Raw genomic sequence first — 25,924 nt, 5'->3', positions numbered from 1 at the left:
TCTCCATTGCACCCCAGTGACTGATTACGCAAATAACCTACCCCAAATAGGCTCGATTAACTTGTGAATATGGCTGAATTGTTCAATGAGTGGTTTATGTGCCTTTCATATGACCTATAATCACACACACTCATTTTATCACACTGAGTCACAAATACATGCTTACACATACACAGAGACTCTGTGCATAGGGCGGGAGGAATGAAGGCAGAGGTGTTTGTACACAGCCCTCACTGGGGGCACACGCTCAGGGGAGAGGTGCTTGTTGGTCATTTTTAATGTCACCTCATCTATGCCTACACCCTGTCTAATGTTTGAAATCTAATTTAAAACTATAGTATGTTAGTTGTTATACCTACCTACTCTAGCTGATATCAGATGGTGTGGATCCCTGGCTTTATGTTTCAGATTCTGAACTTGATCAGGGCCCATATTCCTAAAAGGTGCTGATCTAGGATCAGTTAAGCCTTTTCGATCATAATGAATAAGATTACATGGACAGGGGGAGCTGACCCTAGATCAGCACCCATACTCTGGCCCAGGGTAGAGTGAGTGAAGGAAGGCCAAATTCTCCACTGCACAGTGAATACTCAAGTACCAGGTGCTAGGTCAGCTTATTTACACTTTTAAGACCTGATTTTTTTTTTAAATGTACTGAGTAAATCAAAAGTTCTCTTTCCAAAGGGAGAAATTCTGTTTGTAGAAGAGATTCAGACTTTCTATAAACCGTGGGATTTATGGAAGGGTAAAAAATACGAGTTGGTTATAACCAATACGCTGTGCTTAAAAGTTGATACAGCGAAAGTAATGCACACATTCACAGAGCTGTTATCAATAAACAGTAACAAAATAGTTACACACTCAAATGTGTTGAATAAGAAGCCCTGCCTGTTTGATAGAAACATCGACAGCTGTTATGGTTGATGGAAATTGTGCTGCCTGCTTTGGCTCATTCGGTATGTATCTAGTTTTGTCTTTGTTTCTTCACCTGTTTTTGTTGTGTTTCTCAGAGTCCAGCACTCAGTGTTGAAGGGCCTTTTTTTCCTGACCCCGTTTTATGTCTCTTGATTGATTTTAATTATTTACATAATTTATAGCCCTCTCTCTCTCTTCATCCCTCTCTGTCTCAGGCCGGAGGGGCAGACACCCGCACCGGCCCCGCTCGCCCATCTTCGAGGCCAAGGAGGTGCCCTCCCTGGAGCTGCCCAAGTCCTCAGAGGACCTGCTGGTGCCGGCCAATCAGCTCCTCAACATCTCGGCCGTCTATGAGGTGCTGCGCAACTTCGGCTCGGTCCTGCGCCTCTCGCCGTTCCGCTTCGAGGACTTTTGTGCGGCGCTGGCGGGCCAGGAGCAGTGCACCTTGCTGGCTGAGACCCACACCGCCCTGCTCAAGGCCATCCTGCGCGAGGAGGACACGTCCAACACCACGTTCGGTCCTGCCGACCTCAAGGACAGCGTCAACTCCACACTCTACTTCATCGACGGCATGACCTGGCCCGAGATGGTGCGCGCCTACTGCGAGAGTGACCCAGAGTACCGCCAGGTGCTCCCTTTACTGGAGGGTGAGGAGTACCCCTACGAGCCCCTCGAGAGCAAAATTAAGGTCCTTCAATTCCTTGTGGACCAGTTCTTGGCCACCAACTTGGCTAGAGAAGAGTTAATGTCGGAGGGGGTGGTGGCGTACGACGACCACTGCAGGGTGTGCCACCGGCTGGGGGACCTTCTCTGCTGTGAGACGTGCTCGGCCGTCTACCACCTGGAGTGCGTGAAGCCGCCGCTGGTGGAGGTACCCGAGGACGAGTGGCAGTGTGAGGTCTGCGTGGCACACAAGGTGCCCGGCGTAGTGGACTGTGTGACGGAGGCGCAGAAGAGCCGGCCATACATCCGCCAGCTGCCAATCGGCTATGACCGCCACCGCCGCAAGTACTGGTTCCTGGACCGCCGCATCGTGGTGTAAGTAGACAACAACAAACAAACGTTCACTCACTACAAAATTATACTCAACAAAAATATTAACGCAACATGCAATAATTTCACAGATTTTACTGAGTTACAGTTTATATAAGGAAATCAGTCATTTTAAATAAGGTCATTAGGCCCTAATCTATTGATTTCACATGACTGGGCAGGGGCGCAGCCGTGGGTGGGCCTGGCAGTGCATAGGCCCACCCACTGGGGAGCCGGGCCCAGCCAATCAAATGTGTTTTTCCCCACAAAAGGTCTTTATTACAGACAGAAATACTCCTCAGCTGTCTGGGTGACTGGTCTCAGACGATCCCGCAGGTGAAGAAGCCAGATGTGGAGGTTCTGCGGTTGGGTTGTGAGGCCTTTTGGACGTACTGCCAAATTCTCAAAAATGATGTTGGAGGTGGCTTATGGTAGAGAAATTAACATAAAATTGTCTGTCAATAGCTCTGGGGGACATTCCTGCAGTTATCATGACAATTGCACGCTCCCTCAAAACTGGAGACATCTGTTGCATTGTGTTGTGTGACACAACTTCACATTTTAGAGGCCTTTTATTGTCCCCAGCTCAAGGTGCACCTGTGTAATTACCATCCCGTTTAATCAGCTTCTTGATATGCCACACCTGTCAGGTGGATGAATTATTTTGGCAAAGGAGAAATTCTCACTAATAGGGATGTAAACAAATTTGTGTTCAACATTTGATAGAAATAAGCTTTTTGTGCTTATGTAACATTTCTGGGATCTTTTATTTCAGCTCATGAAACATGAAACTAACACTTTACATATGGGAGATTTAGTTCCCGGTTTCAGCTGTACCGGGCAAATGGCAGACAATGTGAATGTTTCAGCATGATAATGCACGGCCTCATGTCGCAAGGATCTGTACACAATTCCTGGAAGCTGAAAATGTCCCAGCCTGCATACTCATCAGACATGTTTGGGATACTCTGGATCGACATGTACGTCATTGTGTTCCAGTTCCTACCAATATCCATCAACTTCGCACAGCCATTGAAGAGGAGTGGTGATCACACCAGTTACTGACTGGCTTTCTGATCCACGCCTCTACCTTTTTTTGAAGGTATCTGTGACCAACAGATGCATATCTGTATTCCCAGTCATGTGAAATCTATAGATTAGGGCCTTTCAACTGCCCCGAGAGGAATCCCTTTGACAGTTATATCTGCCCTACAATCAATAGGGCCTTTCAATTGACTGATTTCCTTATGTAACGCAGTAAAATCTTTGAAATTGTTGCATGTTGCGTTTATATCTTTGTTCAGTGTAATAAATAGTTATTTCAACTTCCTATTCTACCTGGCAGATAATTGTGTCTGTTCTAGACAATACATTTATATCTGAGTATTCTGTAATGTTATATCCCCCTGGACATCCCTTCTCAAGCAATTGATTAGTTGGATCAGGTGTGATAGGACAAAAATTGCTAGGGGCCTTGGAGGAACGGATTGGGAAACACGGGGTTAGGGTGGAGGGATGGGATGATGGGCTAGGGCTGTTGTCTGACCTGGGGCTGTTGTGCAGGATTGGGCCTGGTCTATCATGTCCCTGCCTAAAACACCTCAGTCTTTGAAGGGATGCTGCTGTGTTAACCGTTTGCTGTCCTGACACTAGGAGGAACATGAAAACCGTTGTCATCACAATGTGAAATGAAGACCACGATACTAAACTGAGTATAGTGTCCAAACTCCTTTTTAAAAGGAAAGGATGAGTGTTGAAGGCAACTGCTAATGGCTATCCTGGTCTTTCTATAGAAAGGTCCTTTGGAGGAAGAATGTGGGGCATGTATTTGACACTTTTGTCTAAACCAGTGTTTCTTAGGTAGCCTAACGGTTAGAGGGTTGAGCCACTAACTGAAGGGTCCCTGGTTTGAATACCTGAGCCGACAAGGTGAAAAATCTGTCTGTGCCCTTTGAGCAAGGCACTTAACCCTAATTTGGTCCAGGCGTGACGTACTACTATGGTTGACCCTTTACCTGGTCCTGGGGACATTTTTGTTTTTGGCCTTGCACTACACAGCTGATTCAAAGGATCAACTCATCAAGCTTTGATGATTTCAATCAGATGTGTAGTGCTAAGGCAAAAACAAAAATGTGCACCCCTTTGGGCCCCCAAGAACAGGGAACACTGATCTAAACATTATTTACAAATTATACATGTTGTTGTTTACCTTCTGGGTATCTCAGCCTCTCGTACCTCCAACAGTGCTCTTAGGTCAGCTACGGGATAAAAACATTTTTGGAGAGAAGACGTGCAACATGTACATATATAATGGCAATATGAAGACTAATACATTTGGCAGTGCTGACAAAGATTGGGCCAGGATCGATTCGCCTTGCTACCCTATAGGCATGCAACAGTGATTTGAATTTGATGCACACTGCTCATGGGAGCCAGTGGAGAGTGTGAAGGAGATTTATACAGTCTGGTAAGAGGCCATAATGGAGTTGTTAACTGTGACAGAGGTATTGGAGCAGGCAGGCTCTTCCAGGGAGGAAGAGCAGCTTCTCTTGTCAATGTTGAGCTTTGAGGTGGTGGGCTAGCATCCAATAACTCTGTGTGATTGGGAAAGTCAGGTCTCAAACCACTCCCTACACCTCCCCTTGTCCCTAACCATTTGTTTTTGCAGATCTGTAAGGTGTGAGATCCATCATTGCACTGCTTATAGCCTACCTACCCAGACCATACAGGTCTGCAAACATCGAGGGGTTAGGGCCATAGGGGACGGAGCAATTTAGGACTGGCTTTTTTACAAAGCATTTAGATCTAACTTTCTTGCCTGGTCTTTGAGATGTCTTGGGTTTTTAATTCAGTGGACAATGATATAATGCACATTGCTCTGACATAACTATAAAGTACATGTTAGGACTAGTCCACAAAATATGTTGACATGTAGTAAATTAACTGCTAGTTGGTAGATACAAAGATGATCTTTAGCTGACTCAAAGGTGTCTTCATTTTAGCAAATAAATCTCCCGCTGACAAATGTAGCTGGCTAGCTAGCTAGGATCATTCTATTATCTTAGCTAACATTGCATTAATTAAATAAACTTTCGTTATCCAACTTGCTAGCTAGCAAGCTAGGTGAAAGAGTTGTTTATACGTTGGCTAAAAACTAGCTTTTACATTAGTTCATTTAGCTATACAAGCAAGCTAAAACTGCACAGCTCTGAGAATAAGCCATGTCGATCACCTGACAGCTTATTATGCTAGCTAGCTGATTCAAGGGTGAGTGAGGGTGAGCTGAGAGACATCCGCACGAGTGCAGCCATCTACACAGGAGTGTTCACAACTAGCTAACAGGCTCGCGGCTAATGCAGCAATCGCTATGCTAACATATAAACAGCTAACTCTTGCCATTCCACCCTGTTGCTAAAGCTACCCGACACTAGCTAGCTAGCCAGCCCCGACAGAAGTGCCAAACAATCAGTAATATATTATAAGTGATCATTACTTATTTATTCACGTTTACAGTGTCAATTTCAATCAGGCACTGACGTTATACACGTAAGAAACACTGTTAACCCAGAATCAGAATTGAAGCAAAAGTGCAAGCAATTGACCCGTGATCATGTTCAAACTGTGAGCTTTTTTTACATGACAGATGGCACTCTTCAATCTTCGCTACATCACTTTTTTAGCTTCTCTGGTAAGGTATAGAAAGGCCAATGCCTCGCTTGTTTGAAGGATAATGACAATGTAAACACACAAATATTATTAAGCGATAGCATATACGCCAGCTATTAAGCACTAGTCACAGATGGTGTGGTAGCAGACTCCTTTAACCTGAGAGGAGAGTGTCACACACTCATGTACACGAGTACAGACACACACACCTGAACAGAGGGATTCGGGGGTAGCCTTCACTGTCTCATTGCCGCTCCCACTCAAGAAGGTGGCCTTCACTGGGAGCAGTGTAAACGATCTTCACCATCCCCTTAGAGAGAGAGATTGTGTGTGTGTCTCGAGTGGGTGGTTGCATCCTGAGAGGATGCTGACTATATTGTTGGAATACTGCCTAAGGCTAGTGAGACCCAGGCCTAGACCCTGCTGTGCACAAAGCTGTCCATTTTGTTGATATTTGATGTGGGCCTATGTGTTATGCATGCCTAGAGCGCTCAAAGGTCTTACAACTTTAATTTCCCAATAATCATGTTTTCCTTGATTGCAGCTAAGTCAATGTTAAAACTTAAAGTGCAATTCCACCGCTTCTCAACCTCATTTTCATTGTCTCCAGCACAGTACCAGTGTCTACATACAGTGTATGTGAAAAATGCGCATTTTCTGCGTTCTACCCGATGACGTAATCAAAAGTTAAAACATTTTAAAAACGGTGATTTTTCAAACACATTGAGATTCACGGTGACGTGGAGCAATAAAATACCCTCCCTCTGGCTTGAAACTCGTTTCAGGTTTTGAAAATCACAGTTTTTCTTACTTTTAATCCTACCTTGTGATGTCACAGAGAAGCATTTAGGACCTTCTTATCTTTGCAACCACAGATCATAGAAACACACCGTTTTCACATAGCTAGACACCCATATGGTGCTGGAGATAATGAATATGAGTTTGTAAAGTGGCTGAATGGCCCTTTTAAGGAAAACTGGCACCATAGAAGACACATGTATTAAATAGTTGTCAGTACTATGTCCTTACAATGGACAATTTACAATGGCAGGTGTCTGCTTAAATGTTCTTCATTCTACTGCTCGTCATTTGATGATGGCATCAATTAATCAAAGACATTGATCTCTTTCTCCATCCTCTCTCTCTTATTCTATCCCTCTCTGTCTCCCATATTCTCTCCTTCCCTGTCCCCTCCATCTCCCTCTTATCTCGCTCCCCTCCTTTTTTTCTCCCCACCCCCTCCACCGGTGTCTCGCTCACTTCCTCCACCCCAGTGAGGAGGACGGCGAGCAGGAGGACAAGACCATCTGGTACTACAGCACCAAGGTGCAGCTGGCTGAGCTGATCGACTGCCTGGACAAGGGCTACTGGGAGGCCCACCTGTATGCCACGCTGGAGGAGATCAGGGACGAGGTGCACACTCACATGGACATCACCGAGGAGCTCACCAACAAGGCCCGCGGCGTCAACAAGTGCTTCCTCACCGCTGCCAACGGTAAGAGATGTGGACACGTTCAGATAGGGCATGTTTGTTCTACATAACCTACATCTATCTGACATGTTGAATAAGGTAGAATAAAAATCTCTATTAATTGCTTTTCTGCAACGTTTACCTACTGAACGAGGCCTAGGGTACACACACACAGGTTTTGGGATTTTTTTTCTTGTTTATTCTAGGACTAGTTTTGTCATTTCCAGTCATTTCAGAATAAGGTTTTACCAGTTGTTTGCGTAGTTATTTACTATTAAACTACCGGTATTACACACTGACAACATGCCTATTGAATACAGCTCTCTGTACGTTGTTAGATAACTAACCTTACATTCCCCATAGTACACATCCTATTGTTTCCTTCCTTTTGAAGTCTATCATTGTGTTACTATCATTGGATGGGTGACAGCTTTACATTGAATCTATTGAGACCCCAGTGAATTTTGAGCACAGTTTGGTAGGGTAAAGCTGTTATGTATTTGTTTTTACATTATAAAGTAAGGTTAGGCTTTTTCTTCAAATAAGACAGTTTGTTGTGTCCTAAATGGCACCATATTCCCTATGTATTGCACTATAAAGAGAATAGGATGCCATTTGGGATGCACACTTAGTCAAGAGCGGGTACTTCCAGTAATTAGCGTTTGACTCTGACAAATAAAATCAATGAATGGTTGTTTGGCTGTTGCCCGTCTGAGGGAAAGGAGCACAATTACAGCAATGCCTGCCTCAATGGAATATATTAACAGTCTCTCTGAATTGGGCCACTGTCATTTCCATCAGTCATTGGTTTTGCCTCTTGACAATGCTCAGTGGTTTGAAGAGAACTACTAGTCTATTACTCTATTCCCCTTTCAGTTCTCCCCCTATGGTGAATGAATGGTGTTAAGTGATGAGCAAACACTTACTCTGGCTGTGTCCCAAAATGGCAAATGTAGTGCACTACTTTTGACCGGGTGCCTTTTGGGACGCAGATACGCTCTGTCTTTTGTTGATATTCATCATTGGCATCATTTTCTCTGTTCGGTCGGTTCCAACGAGGCTGCAGATTGCCTCCTGCCCACGGCTGCACCTCTTAATGTCTCTGTGTTGGTAATGTGAGGGCGCTGATCGGCACGGCAGCATACACACACACACACACACACACACACACACACACACACACACACACACACTTACTCAGTTCAGATCCATGGTATTGGGTGTGTGTGTATGGGTTTTACAGTTATGACTCATGCAAGTTGGGCACATTAGCATTGTGTGTGTGTGTGTGTGCATGTTTGTTAGGAGGGATGTGCACATGCACCTCATGTAAGGCTCTAGATATAGTAGTCCATATTAGAGGTCGACCGATTATGATTTTTCAACGCCGATACCGATTATTGGAGGACCAATAAAGCCGATACCGATTAATCTTTTTTTTTTTTTTCTCTCTCTCTCCTTTTTTTTGTAATAATGACAATTACAACAATACTGAATGAACACTTATTTTAACTTAATATAATACATCAATAAAATCAATTTAGCCTCAAATATATTTGGTTTAAATAATGCAAAAACAAAGTGTTGGAGAAGAAAGTAAAAGTGCAATATGTGCCATGTAAGAAAGCTAACGTTTAAGTTCCTTGCTCAGAACATGAGAACATATGAAAGCTGGTGGTTTCTTTTAACATGAATCTTCAATATTCCCAGGTAAGAAGTTTTAGGTTGTAGTTATTATAGGAATTATATGACTATTTCTCTCTATACCATTTGTATTTCATTAACCTTTGACTATTGGATGTTCTTATAGGCACTTTAGTATTGCCAGTGTAACAGTATAGCTTCCGTCCCTCTCCTCGCTCCTCCCTGGGCTCGAACCAGGAACACAACGACAACAGCCACCCTCGAAGCAGCGTTACCCATGCAGAGCAAGGGGAACAACCACTCCAAGTCTCAGAGCTAGTGACGTTTGAAACGCTATTAGCGCGCACCCCGCTAACTAGCTAGCCATTTCACATCGGTTACATGAGCCTAATCTCGGGAGTTGATAGGCTTGAAGTCATAAACAGCGCAATGCCTGACGCACAACGAAGAGCTGCTGGCAAAACGCACGAAAGTGCTGTTTGAATGAATGCTTACGAGCCTGCCGCTGCCTACCACCGCTCAGTCAGACTGCTCTATCAAATCATAGACTTAGTTATAACATAATAACACACGGAAATACGAGCCTTGGGTCGTATTAATATGGTCGAATCCGGAAACTATCATCTCGAAAACAAGACGTTTCTTCTTTCAGTGAAATACAGAACCGTTCCGTATTTTATCTAAGGGGTGGCATCCATTAGTCTAAATATTCCTGTTACATTGCACAACCTTCAATGTTATGTCATAATTACGTACAATTCTGGCAAATTAGGCTGCCCAAACTGTTGCATATACACTGACTCTGCGTGCAATGAACGCAAGAGAAGTGACACAATTTCACCTGGTTAATATTGCCTGCTAACCTGGATTTCTTTTAGCTAAATATGTAGGTTTAAAAAGATATACTTCTGTGTATTGATTTTAAGAAAGGCATTGATGTTCATGGTTAGGTACACATTGGAGCAACGATACGCACCGCATCGATTATATGCAACTCGGGACACGCTAGATAAACTAGTAATATCATCAACCATGTGTAGTTAACTAGTGATTATGATTGATTGATTGATTGTTTTTTATAAGATAAGTTTAATGCTAGCTAGCAACTTACCTTTGCTTACTGCATTCGCGTAACAGGCAGTCTCCTCGTGGAGTGCAATGAGAGGCAGGTGGTTAGAGCTTTGGACTAGTTAACTGTAAGGTTGCAAGATTGAATCCCCCGAGCTGACAAGGTGAAAATCTGTCGTTCTGCCCCTGAACGAGGCAGTTAACCCACCGTTCCTAGGCCGTCATTGAAAATAAGAATGTGTTCTTAACTGACTTGCCTAGTTAAATAAAGATTAAATAAATACCGATTTCCGATTGTTATGAAAACTTGAAATCGGCCCTAATTAATCGGCCATTCCGATTATATGGTCGACCTCTAGTCCATATATGGTAGTGTTGTGGGTAATTTATTTTTTATTTTTTAACAACTAATTCACCATGTCAGTTCCATTATTTGAATTCCAATTTGTTCAGTTTTTTTCTGTGAGCTCAATGTGCACATTGCGCTGCAGTTTCTCTAGAGATAAATCGCATCATGCCCGAACTGTGCGATGGGGTAGGGAGTTGTAGTTTCCAACAGGCCAATGTTCTACATATTTTAGCGCAGATAAAATTATAATTAACTACGATGACCATAATCCATTGCACAACTACGTGTCCTGTCTGTTTCTTTTACCGCATGCTACGGAAGAGACAGAAGAAAATACATGATCTAAGTGATTGATAGTTGGTATTGAAGAACTACTAAAATAATGATTTTGTCAGACCGCATAGGTAGCAGTTTTATAGAGACGAGATGATGACTGAATTAATTAATAAAGTTGTAATATACACAACAACAGAAATATTTTATTAAAGTAATGTGAACAGCTGATGGTTAATAAGTAATTGGCAGTCACTTGCATCGTGGGACTTTATTCATTGTTTTATTCTGTTGTTACAGCATTTAACCCACATAGTGCATTTAATGTTTAAAAAAATAATTGAAATAAATAAATGTGATAATTGAACCGACCTCAAAATGCACTAATCACTCAGGACTAATGTATATGACTAGCATACTGCTGTCCTTCTCCCACCCGCCTCTGTCAGATTATCATAGTGGATTTTCCACTGCCGTCCCAAAGCAATATCCTAAATATGTCCAAACCCCTCCTATTTGGGTAAGTAGGCCTTAATCAGTGGGGCAGTGGCAGGTTGGCTGGCTGGTTGTGTTTGAGTGCCTCTATCTCCTCCTGTGCTGGCTTGGCCTGGCTGTAGTCTCTGGGGGCTGTGGCACTGCTCCAGCAGGCTTCACTGGGAGGAGGTCCAAGATAGCAGGACTGAATGCCTCTGAGGCAGAGAGAGAGAGAGAGAGATGGTTGGATAGAGAGGCAATAGTCATTGGTGGGGTGGAGTTGAGGAACTGTGGAAGAATATGGAGGCAAAAGGTCAAGAAAGGGGAGGAAAGAGATGGCGAAAGAATGACGGCGATAGAGGAGAGAAAGGTGACAAAGAAAGAGAGGGAGATGGAAGACGAGGAGGGACATGGCTGTGCTGGGTGTCCTCCTGTCTTCTATACGTAGCCAAGTTAGCCAAGACAGTCCAGCTGAGCCAAAGGTCCCTGGCTCTGAGAGTGTGAGGAGCTCCATTGTCTAACACCAGAGAGCCTGCCAATGACTCCTCCTCTGCCCAGTCTGTCTCCCTCTCCATCCATCTCTCTTTATCCTGCTTGCTCTCTTTCTCTCTGCCCCTCTTTCTCTCATCTCCCATCTCTTCTCCCTCGATCTCTCTCTCTCTCTCTCTCTCTCTCTCTCTCTCTCTCTCTCTCTCTCTCTCTCTCTCTCGCTCTCTCGCTCTCTCGCTCGCTCGCTCGCCCTCCCCCCAGTTAAGTGAATACTACTCAGTCATGTTGAAGGGCCATAGGAACCAGTACAGCCATTCCATGACAACTTTACTCTCCAGTCCCAGTTTGGCTGGGCTCCAAACAGTTTCCTCCTCTCCTTCATGACAACTGATCTGATGAAAGAACAAATGGGATGGTTGAATGTGATATGGTGTTAAGGCTATCCGATCCTTTTACCTATCAGTGGTCTCGAGGTGACGACAATAATAGGAAGCTGTTGTAACAGCTATTAGGCTATGTATGCTATTGCTGAGGCTTTTTAGATTGGGACTTGTATCTGTAGCCTGGTCCTAGATCTGTTTATGTTTGACATGGCAATGACCGTAGGACTGTGTTAGAGAGTATAAACAGATCTGGGACCAGGCTATTGTAACTGTGCAATTGTGATGGACTCGGATACAGACTGAGATCCAGTTCTCTGTTGGTGTGCCTCCCATTGAGAATCAATGGTTTGAAATCTCCCCAGTGAGTCTACTTACGACCGGCTCCTGAACTGTGGAAATCACATTATGCCTGAAAGAGCATTTTACACACTTTCTCTCTCACATGCACATAGACAAACACACCACACACACACACTCCATAAGACACTGGCATTGGGAGAGCGATCCCAGACTGGGCCCCCTAGGAAGACACTTTAGGCTGCTGTCAAGGCTTCTCCACCACCCACACATACATGCTGTCCAGTGACAATTGACAGAGAAAGTAGGCTATCATTGATGCCTGAAACAACCCGTTTTTCTTTGTCACCATTCCATCCTTCCCCCCGAAATATGAAATAACCTGCTTCATTACAGAGTACGACTTAAATTTCTCCGCATGTGGTCCTGCCATAGAGTGGAAGTCACACATTAATACAGGCTAATTTCTTTGTTTTTACCGCATTGAGCAGTTGTATAAGCCGTGACAATTTTTCGCTATGCGGCTATCATTTCAGATAAGTCTCATTTTGAGGCGGTGTTCAATTCAAAGCACAGCTGGGTGCTAATGTGCTCATTCCCAGACAGACTACATGGCCATTCCTATAGTATAACCCAGAGAAAAGCACAGTCAGTAGCAAGCTTTCAAGCATAGGTTTGAGAGTTTGATTTAGAGGTCGACCGATTAATCGGAATGGCCGATTAATTAGGGCCAATTTCAAGTTTTCATAACAATCGGTAATCTGTATTTTTGGACACCGAATATGGCCGATTACATTGCACTCCACGAGGAGACTGCGTGGCAGGCTGACTACCTGTTACGCGAGTGCAGCAAGGAGCCAAGGTAAGTTGCTAGCTAGCATTAAACTTATCTTATAAAAAACAATCAATCTTAACATAATCACTAGTTAACTACACATGGTTGATGATATTACTAGTTTATCTAGCTTGTCCTGCGTTGCATATAATCGATGCGGTGCCTGTTAATTTATCATCGAATCACAGCCTACTTCACAATCACAGCGCATTCACGAAAATCGTTGCGCCAATATGTACCTAACCATAAACATTAATGCCTTTCTTAAAATCAATACACAAGTATATATTTTTAAATCTGCATATTTAGTTAATATTGCCTGCTAACATGAATTTCTTTTAACTAGGGAAATTGTGTCACTTCTCTTGCGTTCTGTGCAGCAGAGTCACGGTATATTAAGCAGTTTGGGTTGCCCGGCTCGTTGCGAACTGTGTGAAGACCATTTCTTCCTAACAAAGACCGTTATTAATTTGCCAGAATTGTACATAATTATGACATAACATTGAAGGTTGTGCAATGTAACAGCAATATTTAGACTTAGGGATGCCACCCGTTAGATAAAATACGGAACGGTTCCGTATTTCACTGAAAGAATAAACGTTTTGTTTTCGAAATGATAGTTTCCGGATTTGACCATATTAATGACCTAAGGCTCGTATTTCTGTGTGTTATTATAATTATATGATTTGATAGAGCAGTCTGACTGAGCGGTGGTAGGCAGCAGCAGGCTCGTAAGCATTCATTCAAACAGCACTTTCCTGCATTTGCCAGCAGCTCTTCGCAATGCTGTTTATGACTTCAAGCCTATCAACTCCCGAGATTAGGCTGGCAATACTAACGTGCCTATAAGAACATCCAATAGTCAAAGGTTATGAAATACAAATACAAATCGTATAGAGAGAAATAGTCCTATAATTCCTATAATAACTACAACCTAAAACTTCTTACCTGGGAATATTGAAGACTCATGTTAAAAGGAACCACCAGCTTTCATATGTTCTCATGTTCTGAGCAAGGAACTTAAACGTTAGCTTTCTTACATGGCACATATTGCGCTTTTACTTTCTTCTCCAACGTTTTGTTTTTGCATTATTTAAACCAAATTAAACATGTTTCATTATTTATTTGACACTAAATTAATTTTATTGATGTATTATATTAAGTTATAATAAGTGTTCATTCAGTATTGTTGTAATTGTCATTATTACAAATATATATATAGAAATCATGCGATTAATCGGTATCGGCTTTTTTTGGTCCTCCAATAATCGGTATCGGCGCTGAAAAATCATATTCGTTCGACCTCTAGTTTGATTCTTCTGTCAGAATTGCGCCGTGATCAAATCAGAAGATGTATCGATTTTAGCGTTCTCTGTCAGTGTGGGATGAAGCTATAGCGAATGCATAGGCTGACTGACTCTACTCACTATCGCTTGCTGGCGAGAGTATGAAAAATGCTTTGAGTTATAACTGTTTTATAGGCTAGTCAATAAAACCGTAGTTTATGCTCAGACCGTATATGAGACCGTCAAGGTGTAGCTCAGAGGTGCATAACTCAGCGCCTTGATTTCTGCTGTCCTGCTGGTTTCAAATTCTACCTGACTTATCACCATTCTCTATAACTCAGATTTTTTTGTGTTGTCCTTGATAGTGTTTAGTCTATATACTGCTCGTTATTTGATATTTTTGGCTGAACGTTTTAAAGATGTTTAGTTTTGCCATAATTAAACATTTTTAGACATACATAATATGTATTTTAATTATCTAATCAATTAAATGAATCAATCAATCTGTGTCCTCTCCCTTCTCCAGAGGAGATCCTGGACCGGCTGAGGGCCAAGCAGGAGGAGGAGCTGGAGGAGGTGAAGCGCCGGGCGGCCGAGGAGAGGGAGAAGGCGGAGGCGCAGAAAACTCTCCGGAAGGAGGAGGAGACGGAGGGGGGAGAGCCCAAGGAGAAGACTGATGAACTCGAGAAGAAGGGAGGCGAGGAGGGTAAGGCTGAGAAGGACAATGACCAGGCGACCAAGGAGGGGACCACCATTACAGGTAAGAGACACACACACACACCATCTAACTACAGCTACAGCTACATCGTGGTCCTACAGGCTCTACGGCCTGTTTGATATTACTATGTCTTGATATAGAGCGACGAAGACCTAATTAATTATTGATCCGTTTCCCACAGCTCTCTTCTCTTTCTGAGCCAATTAGAAATCCCTTATGTTGCTTGTCAACACATCGGAGACCACTTTGTCATCTTAAAACAATGCCTTCAGCAATACTGCTGATAACCCCTCTGTAATAAGCGTACTCACAAGTTTTACACAATGCCTGCTAGTCTTATTACAATACAGCATCTTCTATATACACACGCTGGAAGTGCTTGTTGTGCATATTCCACACAGTCTGATACATACACTTTGACCAACTCTGTTTGAAATGTGTAATTTTATTGGCCGCCATCTTGGCACTAAAAGTTCCAAGATAATTACATTCTAGTGAGAATGCACATTTGAATGGAGTTAGAATGTTTTCAACATGTAGCATAGTTTGCCAAATTCTGAATATCTGCGACTCTGATTGTAGCTGAGCTGGCTCCCTCTACTGGTGAGGGCTCCATCCCTGAGGGAAGTAAGCCTGATCTTCTGGCTCCACAACCCACCCTCCCCGCAACAGAGGCCACCAGCCCTGCCGTGGGGGGGCAAGACCTCCCTACTGGGGCCCAAGAGCCTGGGGACGAGGCCCTAACCAACATGGAGGGAATGCAGGAGGCTGAAGGTACCAAGGGGGTGGTGTCACTGTGAACTTTGAACCCCATTCATCAACCCCCTCCATTAACTTCCTGTGCTTGGGTTGTTCCTCTCCTCACATCCCGCCTTCCCCTTGTCGGACCACTCTACCATTGGTCGCTGTCCCTCTTGCATCCCTCATTTCATTGGCTGTCAATCACCTCAATAATTTATCCCGCAAACTGCAGGATTTTTCATCTCTTTCATACACCTGAATTTCAGCCTCGTTATTGAACACTTGTCGCAACTCTGCTGGATACCTGCTTTTATTTCATTCCAAAATAACGCTTAAAGCTAATTTATTTGATATGCAATCAGACTGAATAGCTTGGCATGAATCACAATGACTTTCAGACATAGCATTTGATTCTGAGCCTTGCGGGCGCTATTTAACCAGTCAGCAGAAGTGCATTGCTTCTGGCTCGCCGGCTTGTTATCATTATCATCAGTGTGCCCACTGTTGGATGCTTGCCCTTAGAGAACATGTCTCATTGTGAAGTTTAACCGTCATGGCTGCCATGATTCAATATCCATCTTCATGCGTTGCATTTGAATAAAGAGCTTTACCTTTACTGTACTACTGGTGTAAAACAGGGTGTGTTGGGTTTGGCCATATGTTGCATTCCTGTCATGTTGACACTGTACCTTCAATCTTTCATTGGATTGGTGTCTTATCTGTTGACATCCATATTCACCTCTGTGTAGACGTTGACCTTAGGCTCAGATCTACAATCAGCCTTACCCCTCCCTCACCATTTTTGGAGGGAAACTCAGAACTGACCTTGGATCAATGTCTAGGGGAAACGTCATCCTACTCCCCCATGCTCATCCCCTAAAGGGGTGATTGGTCATGCCTTTAATGCATGGGTCCAGATCATTACTTTGAATCATCATACCTCTATTGGCTGTGTAAAAGGCTGTGTGTGGGCGCTACAGGAATGTCACGCATGCTGCTTCATGACACTAGAGGGAGCTATTTCATGTCATTTGAACTTTGAAGGGACTGTCTGTTTGGTCTTCTCTTGAGAAGTCCACATCCCAGGCAAACAAAAATATGTAGATTTGATTACGTGCCACAATCCAAAATGAATGAGAAGGGTAGGCACCGTATAATTTCCTAATTCTCTGGTGCTTATTCGTTCGTTGGGTCGAGGCATATAGCTGGATCTATATACATTATTTTATTTTTTATTTATTTTATTTCACCTTTATTTAAGCAGGTAGGCAAGTTGAGAACAAGTTCTCATTTACAACTGTGACCTGGCCAAGATAAAGCAAAGCAGTTCGACACATATAACAACACAGAGTTACACATGGAATAAAACAAACATGCAGTCAATAATACAGTAGAAAAATAAGTCTATATACAATGTGAGCAAATGAGGTAAGATAAGGGAGGTAAAGGCAATAAATAGGCCATGGTGGCGAAGTAAATACAATATAGCAATTAAAACACTGGAATGGTAGATTTGACAGTAGATGAGTGTGCAAAGTAGAAATACTGGGGTGCAAAGGAGCAAAATAAGTAAATAAATACAGTAGGGGAAGAGGTAGTTGTTTGGGCTATTTATAGATGGGCTATGTACAGGTGCAGTGATCTGTGAGCTGCTGTGACAGCTGGTGCTTAAAGCTAGTCAGGGAGATAAGTGTTTCCAGTTTCAGAGATTTTTGTAGTTCGTTCCAGTCAATGGCAGCAGAGAACTGGAAGGAGAGGTGGCCAAAGGAGGAATTGGCTTTGGGGGTGACAAGTGAGATATACCTGCTGGAACGCGTGTTACGGGTGGGTGCTGCTATGGTGACCAGCGAGCAGAGATAAGGCGGGATTTTACCTAGCAGGGTCTTGTAGATGACCTGGAGCCAGTGGGTTTGGCGACGAGTATGAAGCAAGGGCCAGCCAACGAGAGCGTACAGGTCCCAGTGGTGGGTAGTATATGGGGCTTTGGTGCCAAAACGGATGGCACTGTGATAGACTGCATCAAATTAGTTGAGTTGGGTGTTGGAGGCTATTTTGTAAATGACATCGCCGAAATCGAGGATCGGTAAGATGGTCAGTTTTACGAGGGTATGTTTGGCAGCATGAGTGAAGGATGCTTTGTTGCGAAATAGGAAGCCCATTCTAGATTTAACTTTGGATTGGAGATGTTTTATGTGAGTCTGGAAGGAGAGTTTACAGTCTAACCAGACACCTAGGTATTTGTAGTTGTCCACATATTCTAAGTCAGAACTGTCCAGAGTAGTGATGCTGGGATGATTGAGTGGGATGTGGACTCGTCTTGACATATTACTAACTTTGACGTCGGGAAAATATGTGTTAAACTTGGATTTTGCAGTATAACATCCCTTTAAAGCATGATTGTAAATAGAGACTTATGTTGTGATTTTTTTTGTGGTTGGCAGAGAAGGCAGGTTCTGTGTCTAGCTCTCCCAGGGGAGAGGGGGTCCCCAGCCTGAGCCAGCCCTCTCAGCCCGGTGGTGAGGAGAACAGCAACAGCAGCACTATTGCCAGGGATGCCCCCAGGGTCCCGGAGGAGCCCGACCTAGCCGACAGGTCCTCTCAGTCCTCTATCAACAGCCAGGACGACCAGGGGGTGAACGGCGAGACTGGTGGCAAGCGGTCGGCAGTCACTCCGGGCGGCCGCATGGTGACCCGCCTGCGTAACCCAGAGAGTAAGCTGAGCCAGCTGAAGAGCAAGAAGGTGGAGGAAGCCGTTCACGAGGCCAACAAGGGCTACAAGGAGGGCAAAGAGGTGATCACTATTCATCTACAAAAAATACTGATTAGCCATTGCATTTCTAGCTATCCTTAGGTTGTTGCCCGGTGTACCAAACTTTGTTTGAGATTATTTATATTTTTCGTAATCGTGGGCCAAATTTTTTTCTTCTAAGAATATCATGCTTTTATTTCAAGTGTCGCTCGTCTGTTATCGAAATATAATGTATTTGATTTACCTTTGATTTGACCCCCCTCTCCTCACTCCAGGTACTGGTGGTGAACCCGGCGGGCGACGTGTCGCGCCTCAGCACGCGCAGCCTAACAAGCAAGGAGGTGGTGATGAAGGGCACACTCAGCCACTTCTTCAAGCTGGGCCAGGAGGGCAAGTACCGCGTCTACCACAACCAATACAGCGGAAATACTCTGGCCCTCAACAAGCCCCAGCACCGTGAGGACCTGGACAAGCGGCGACACCTCTCTCACAAGGTAAACTTTAAGATAAAACGTATTTTAAGATAACTTTAGCTTGCACACACCTGAAGGAGTCAACAGAAACTTGAACAGATAAACACTTGCGATAAGTTTTAAGTTCAACTGTTTAAAGGGATACTTTGAGATTTTGGCAATGAAGCCCTTTATCTACTTCCCTAGAGTCCGATGAACTCGTGGATACCTTTTATGCCTCTGCGTCCAGTATAAAGGAAGTTGGAGGTAGCTTTGCGAGCCAATGCTGACTAGCAATTGCACTAGTTAGCAACTTGCTTCAAACCGCACGCAGAGACATAAGAATGATATCCATGAGTTTGTCTGACTGTGAGGGAAGTAGATAAAGGGCTTCATTGCCAAAAACTCTGAAGTATCCCTTTAAGTCTATGATACCTCCTTTCAATCGTGTTTGTATCTTGTACAGTACTGGCCCTATATCTTTGTTTCATTTTAGCAGTTTTCTTTTCTTCTATCTTTCTAATTGTTGCTCCTTAAAGCATTTTTAATTGTGTTTTAGATGTACAGTGCTTTGTGATTTCCCCATGTAATGAAAAGCTCTCCACATATAAAACGGTTATTTTATTATTCAGTTTTGCATGACGCCGGCAGGCGACTTCAAGTGGAACGGCTCCATCCACGGCTCTAAAGTGCTGACCATCTCCACGCTGCGCCTCACCATCATCCAGCTGGAGACCAACGTGCCCGCACCCTTCATGCACCCCAACTGGGCCTCACACAGGTACGGATGGAATGTGGGCTCTGGGTGTTTTTGAGATCCTAGTTGGTTGATTTATATGTTTTGAAAGAATATGATCAAAATGTTCTTAACCCATAAGAGTCTAAGCCAGGGGAGGGGGGTTCTACTAAGTTATATGGAATTGTTTTAAGAAGGTCATACCAAGGATAATTTAGCTATTTGATTTAGAATTTTAAGACCCCTTGAAGTATTAAAAAAAAAATGGGAATGATTATATTCTTTTTGCTTTACTGCTGTAAGCCCATACAAATGTGTTGAATAACATATTCACTACATTGAACAACAGTCCCCCCGGAAAATCAAAGGGAAGTTTGTTTTGAAGTGTCTGTCCTATATCTGAGAGATATAAGAAAGACCAGGAACATACATTTTTTTTAAACATTTATTTAACCCCTCATTTTTGGCATTAAACCGTCTCCATATAAACTTCCATAAATGTTTTCAACTGGTACCGGGGGACCTTCAGACGAATCTTGTGAGGCCTGTGGGTGTCCTAGAACAAAACAATCGACGTGTATATGTTCGTGAGAGTCTCCCCTTTCCACCGAGGACTCATATTAGTTTTGTTGCCCAAACTGTTCAGACGCTACAGACAGAAGTTGGCAGATCGGCTGTACCGACTTCAGACGAGTCCCAAGATGCTTGTGGGGGTCGTAGAGCAAAACAGAGAACACCATCGTGTTTGTGGGAGTCATCTTTCCATAATTTTGTAGGTCAAACTGTTTAGATGCTACAGACGATTTTGCGAGAAGACCGATTTTCGCGATGTCTCATGGTCTGACAAACACCGCTCTAGCTCTTTCACCGCAGATGCAGAAGTGCGACATCGGCGGATGAGGTCGATTGAGACGGGTCGATTGCAAAAAACAAGACATGTCTAGCTTAAACTGTTTTTTTATTTTTTTATTATGCTAGTTAGATTCATGCAGGGGGCGTGGACATCGACCTTAGGGGGTTAAGTGTTCGTTTAACCATTGTGTGCTCTTCCTCGTTAGGGGAGGGGTGCACAGGCTATTATTCAGATACTAATTTGGGACATTATTTGGTGATAACATGTTTGTTTTTACATGCTCATTGACGTTAGCGTGCTCTGCTCTTGTTCAGTTCTGACCCCAGCAGTCCCACGTGACAATTAAAGTCACACTGTCATGATTTGATGTCACCATGCTTCCATATGATGGATAACACCATTGTCTGACTCCCTTTGGCTTTGTTTTGGTTTTCATCAGGAACAACTGGATTAAGGCGGTGCAGATGTGCAGTAAGGCCAGGGAGTTTGCCCTGGCCATGGCCATCTTGGAGTGTGCCATCAAACCTGTGGCCCTGCTCCCTGTCTGGAAGGACTCTCTGGGACACACCAGGCGAGTAGACTCAAAGCGCACACACACACACAGTCACGTCTTTCACTTTAAATTGGCATCAAGTCATCAAGAGAACCTATTTTACCGTGTTATGTCATCCTTACATGTCATTACCACTTCAAATAACGCCTTAATACCATTTAATCGTACAAGTCTGCAGCCACTTCCAAGTCTGACTTCTTATAACAAGTGTAAACCCTAGACCAGTGGCGGCTGCTGACTACTCGGGGCGCTGGGTGGTTAGAGATGTCAACAAAGCAGCGTGACAGAAATACAATGCCAAGTTTTTGAACGAACGGTAGTTTCTTTGAGAAGATACTGTATATAAAGCGATCTGTGTATTTGAACAGCAGCAGAAATACACCTATTTCACTTTCGCGTGTAAAAAACAAAAACAAATGACCACTGCCGAACATGCTGCCACTGTTTTGAACAAATTAGATTATACTATTTAGAATCAGCAGCCAGCTCACAAACAAAGTGCACCAGGAAGAACGCAACAAGCATGCAGATGCAATAAGTGAAAACATATTATCTAACTGGGGATAACTAGCTAACATAATGTCACAAAGAAATAAGTGAAGACACATTGTAGTTACCGGAGTTGTAACTCCAGTTCTATGAGTGGAGCGGAGCCCCTTAGGGGAGATCTGCTCCTAGTGGTTTACCCCGCTGCCTGGGCAGCAAATAGCCGGAGAAAAAATGATGCACACACCTGCAGCCAATATGAGTACAGATCTCCCTATATAAGGGACGCTTCTCCCTCAATCAGCCACCCGAGAAATGAAATTCAGCGAGACTGGGGGTTGGCAGGGCCTTAAGTCCTATGGGGCTCCGCTCCACTCATAGGGCTGGAGTTACAACTCTGGTAACTATCGTTCTATATCGTGGAGCTCTGCTCCTAGTGGTTTAAGGCAGAGCGTAACACTCTAAAATGTACTCCCTGCCTAACCTAACACTTCCCAACTTAATGAAAAGGTCTGTTCCATCAATGGCTGCGACCAAATACTGTAACACACTGTGAAAACAGACTGTCACAATCCGCCCGACGGTCTAATCCGCCCTACTCAGTCCCGAGGCACCGGCAATGACTAGTGGGCAGATAATACAGAATATGAGTCATACTAATCTGTACAAGCAGATAATGAACTCAACACTCTGTCGGTATTAAAGATGGGTCAAATAGTACTGTAACACCAGTTACAGAAACTATATCCCTAATCCTTCCACCCAAACACAGTCATAGACCTGTGGGCAGGGTAAAATACATGATTCTACTGTGCCACCCCAGCCAGGAGTCATGTCATGTAGTCCTTCTAATAGGAGAAAGTGGACCTAATGGAAACCCTGTCCATTGATCCTGCGTTTCCCTCCTTAATGCTAGCCTTCCCATCAGCAAAGCTGAGTACAGGCTGAACCAATTTAGAAGGCCTACTCACTGATTCCTCAGTGTAACCCGCCACACTTAATCCATAGGCAAAGCCAATGATTCGTGGGCAGATAACAGAATATGAGCCAGCTACTCTGCCTCAGCAGATAGATAGATACCTCAATATTCCATCAATTTCAGTAACCGGTCTAATAGTAAAGCAACACTAGTAACAGCACTATTTCCCTCATCACTCTGCCCCGACACAGTGATACACTGGTGGGCAGTCTAGACATTCCCTGCCGTACTGACGGTGTCAAACAAAGGTCATGTCACACGTGTCTTACTCTCTGACAACTAAGAGAGCGGACCTAATGGGATCCCTGCCCAATAGTTCTGCATCTCTTATTAACTCAAGTTCTCCCTTCAGCCACGCTGAGTACAGAACGTGCTAGAGAGTTAGACGACAAGTCTAACAGGTAGAATCAGATAAAAGGAGATGGTGACGACCAAGACGCCGCTGCACAAGTATCCTCTACCCCTGTTCCTCTGAAAAGGGCCGTAGACGCCGCTACTCTACGAGTGCGGCCGCCCTGCCGCCTCATAAGCCGAATCAATGCCTTCGCAAAGCCAATGAGACAGCCGCTGTTTTGAAAGTTGTCTACCAAGTGTGCTAGCGCCGTGACACACAAACAACTGAGGCGATGACCTAACCATTGCCGTGCGCTGCACCGGGCACAGGCAATGAAGCCTCTCCTCTCCGCTCCACATGAGGGGGGGGGAGAAAGCCCATAGCACAACGGTCTGTGACCTATATGAGCTCTTATTAACCTTCGGCATAACTGCCGGGTTAAGACGTAACACCGCTCTGCTCAAGTCGCCATTGTTGACAAGGCAGTCGGGTCTCGTCGAAAGAGCACACAAATCACTGACGCGCTTGGCTGTAGTCAAGGGAAGCAACAGTGACGTCTTCAGAGACAAAATCTTGAGGGGGATTTGATTCAATGGCTCGAACGGCGTCTCGCAGAGTGCCTCGAGTACCAAAGTTAAATCCCACTGGGGCAGCGTGGCTCTAGCCGCTGTCCTAAGCCGCCGCGTTCCCACGTTGCGACCCCGTGGGGTAGACACGAAGTGGGTCAGAAACAGCAGAACTGTCTCCAACTCCAGGAGGTTGATGTGGCGTCCCTAGGGAGGCTACACACCACGTACCGCCCGAGCCTGACATGTCCTTCCCCATCCAGTCAGACAAGCGTCTGTAAACACTGGAATGTAGGAGGACACTCTGCCCATTGGGACCCCTTGCGTCAGAACGCACGAGTCTCTCCAATAGTTCAGGTCCGCTCTGAGCAAGAGGGGAACTCCCAACAACCAACAACGGTGCCTCGCTAGGTCGAGTCGTAGTTGGGCAAACCATCGCTTTGTTCTGTGCATTTGCAGAAGTCCCAGCGGAACCACAGAGTGGGATGACGACATGAGTCCCAAGAGTGTCATGACGGAATGCGCTGTCACCATGTGATTCGGATGAAACCTTCGTAGGGCTAGCAGCAAGGCAGCCTGCCGAGGATCCGAAATTCGAGCCTTCATAGTCAGTGTCTAGCTGTAATCCCAGGTAGACAATTAGATGACTGGGCCAAGGTGTGCTCTTTTCCCAATTCACAGCGAATCACTGTCTGTGTTGTGTGTGAGATCGCCAGCTCTGCTGACGGGGCGAGAACCAGTAGGTAGGCTAGTAGCCTTATCCCTTATTTGGAAAAGGTGCAAGGTGCCAGGGCGTACCCAAATGGTATACTCGTATGCCACCCCTTGGAAGGCGAAACGCAGAAACTTCCTGTGACGCGGATGCATTGGCACATGAAAGTATGCGTCATTTAGGTCTATGCTTACACAAAGTCCTTGTTGTGGATACATTCCAGTAGATGTTTTGTCGTAAGCATTCGAAAGGGGGGTTTGCTACGCTCTCGTTGAGAGTGCGTAAATCCAATATCGGCCTCGTTTCCCCTGTCTTCTTTGGCACTCGGAAGTAGAGCGAATATAGCTCGCTGTTCCTTTGCTCTTGGGGAACTACTGTGACCGCCTCCTTCGCCAAAAGTTGCGTAATCTCTTTCACAAGAGCGGCTGCTTTCTCTGGCATCTTCATCACCGTCTCCACCACGCCCGAAAACGGGGGAGGAGTTTGGTGGAATTGGATGGCATAACCCTTCACCAGTGTTCGACTTAGCCAGGAAGAGAGGGTGCAGCTTTGCTGAGTAATGCCCTGAAATCAGGAGAGCGCCAAGCTGTGGTACAGACAGAAGGAAGGACCTGTATTCCTCTATGGCCCAAGCTCCGCTGTCCCTTGACTCTGAAGTGGTGGGACAGCCCAGGGTGGGCCCCCCTCGAAAGGGGGAGTAAATATTGGCCCGTTCTGTGAGAAACGGGGGCACCAACACTTTGGTTTTATGTGTAACCTTGTGGTTCCAGCCCTCCGTGAACACAGCACTGGTCTGAGCTGCACTGACTGAGGCGCCTGCCTGAGTCGGTGCACCGTCCCCCAACAGTGATTCCGTCATCGGCCCAACATGGGGCTGTGTACGCAAGCTGTTCCTCAAACCCTTATCCACATTACTCATTAGAGTGTGTGTGGTATAGGGTTGGGATTATTAGCGCATTCTGTGAGAAACGGGGGCGCCGCTACTTTGGTTATACATGTAACCTTGTGGTTCCAGCCCTCCGTGAAGACAGCACAGGTCTGATCTAAACTAACTGAGGTGCTCGCCTGTGTTAGTGTGCCCTCTCCCAATAGTGACTGCGTCATCGGCCCAACATGAGTCTGTGTACGAGAGCTGTTCTTTAAACCCTTAACCACATTACTCCTGAGAGTGTGGTAGAGGGTTTTTATGAGGTATAGCATGGCAGCTCATCAAGAGCATCCGCTTTGCTGCCCTCATGTAATTTTCCTTCAACATCCTCATGTGTGCTCAGCTACGCACCCCTGGTGGGCTGTGCTACACACAGGTTGGTGAGAGATAGAGAGAAGGAACCTGAACGGTCTCGAGTTTGTTATGGAAAAGAGGTTCTCTTGTTACAAAGTCAGATGGAACACATTCTTTATTAACAAAGGACACATTAGCTCCTCCATCCCTTTGCAGGGGTGGGGGATGAACAGTGGGCGATGTCACTCGAGGTGCTGCGCTCTCTCCCGTCATGGTCGTCGTCTCTTCTGGCTGCCCCTAGGCCGCCAGAGCGACGAGATGAAGACCTCTCCTGCCGCTGTCTTCTCTGGTGCTGCCGGAGGGGCAGGGCCCGCTCTTGGTGCACCAGACTTTCTGCGACCACCAAAGTGGCCATGGATCTCCCCGCCGCATACAGCCGACGTCTGTATGAGATGGAGGATGGCGCCGGAAATTCTCGATGCTTCCTCTATCTCCTCTCCCGATAGCTCAGTCTTACCCGTGGTGAGACGGGATAGAGAGGCCCGCCAGAAGGGCAATATTGTTAGCTGCTGCTACAGCTTACACTCCTAGAGTGAAGGACTTCCCTACCAGCTGGACTGTAATTCTGTCCGTAATGTGGG

General features: G+C 44.9%; 1 protein-coding gene across 1 annotated transcript in view; it reads left to right on the top strand.

The window, feature by feature from the left end:
- Positions 1-25,924, top strand: part of LOC120065564 (nucleosome-remodeling factor subunit BPTF-like) — a 53,578-nt gene that overhangs the window by 1,951 nt on the left and 25,703 nt on the right. Inside the window, exons 2-9 of the mRNA XM_039016631.1 lie at positions 1,131-1,953; positions 6,888-7,108; positions 14,709-14,942; positions 15,483-15,674; positions 18,083-18,432; positions 18,666-18,884; positions 19,475-19,623; positions 20,871-21,002. Of these exons, the coding sequence (XP_038872559.1) occupies positions 1,131-1,953; positions 6,888-7,108; positions 14,709-14,942; positions 15,483-15,674; positions 18,083-18,432; positions 18,666-18,884; positions 19,475-19,623; positions 20,871-21,002 (2,320 nt within the window). The remainder of the gene's footprint in view (positions 1-1,130; positions 1,954-6,887; positions 7,109-14,708; positions 14,943-15,482; positions 15,675-18,082; positions 18,433-18,665; positions 18,885-19,474; positions 19,624-20,870; positions 21,003-25,924) is intronic.

This window comes from Salvelinus namaycush, chromosome 2 (genome assembly GCF_016432855.1).
Source record: "Salvelinus namaycush isolate Seneca chromosome 2, SaNama_1.0, whole genome shotgun sequence".
Classification (NCBI taxonomy): Eukaryota; Metazoa; Chordata; class Actinopteri; order Salmoniformes; family Salmonidae; genus Salvelinus; species Salvelinus namaycush.
Note: the sequence above shows the minus strand (reverse complement) of the source record. Positions and strands in the feature narration are given on the sequence as shown.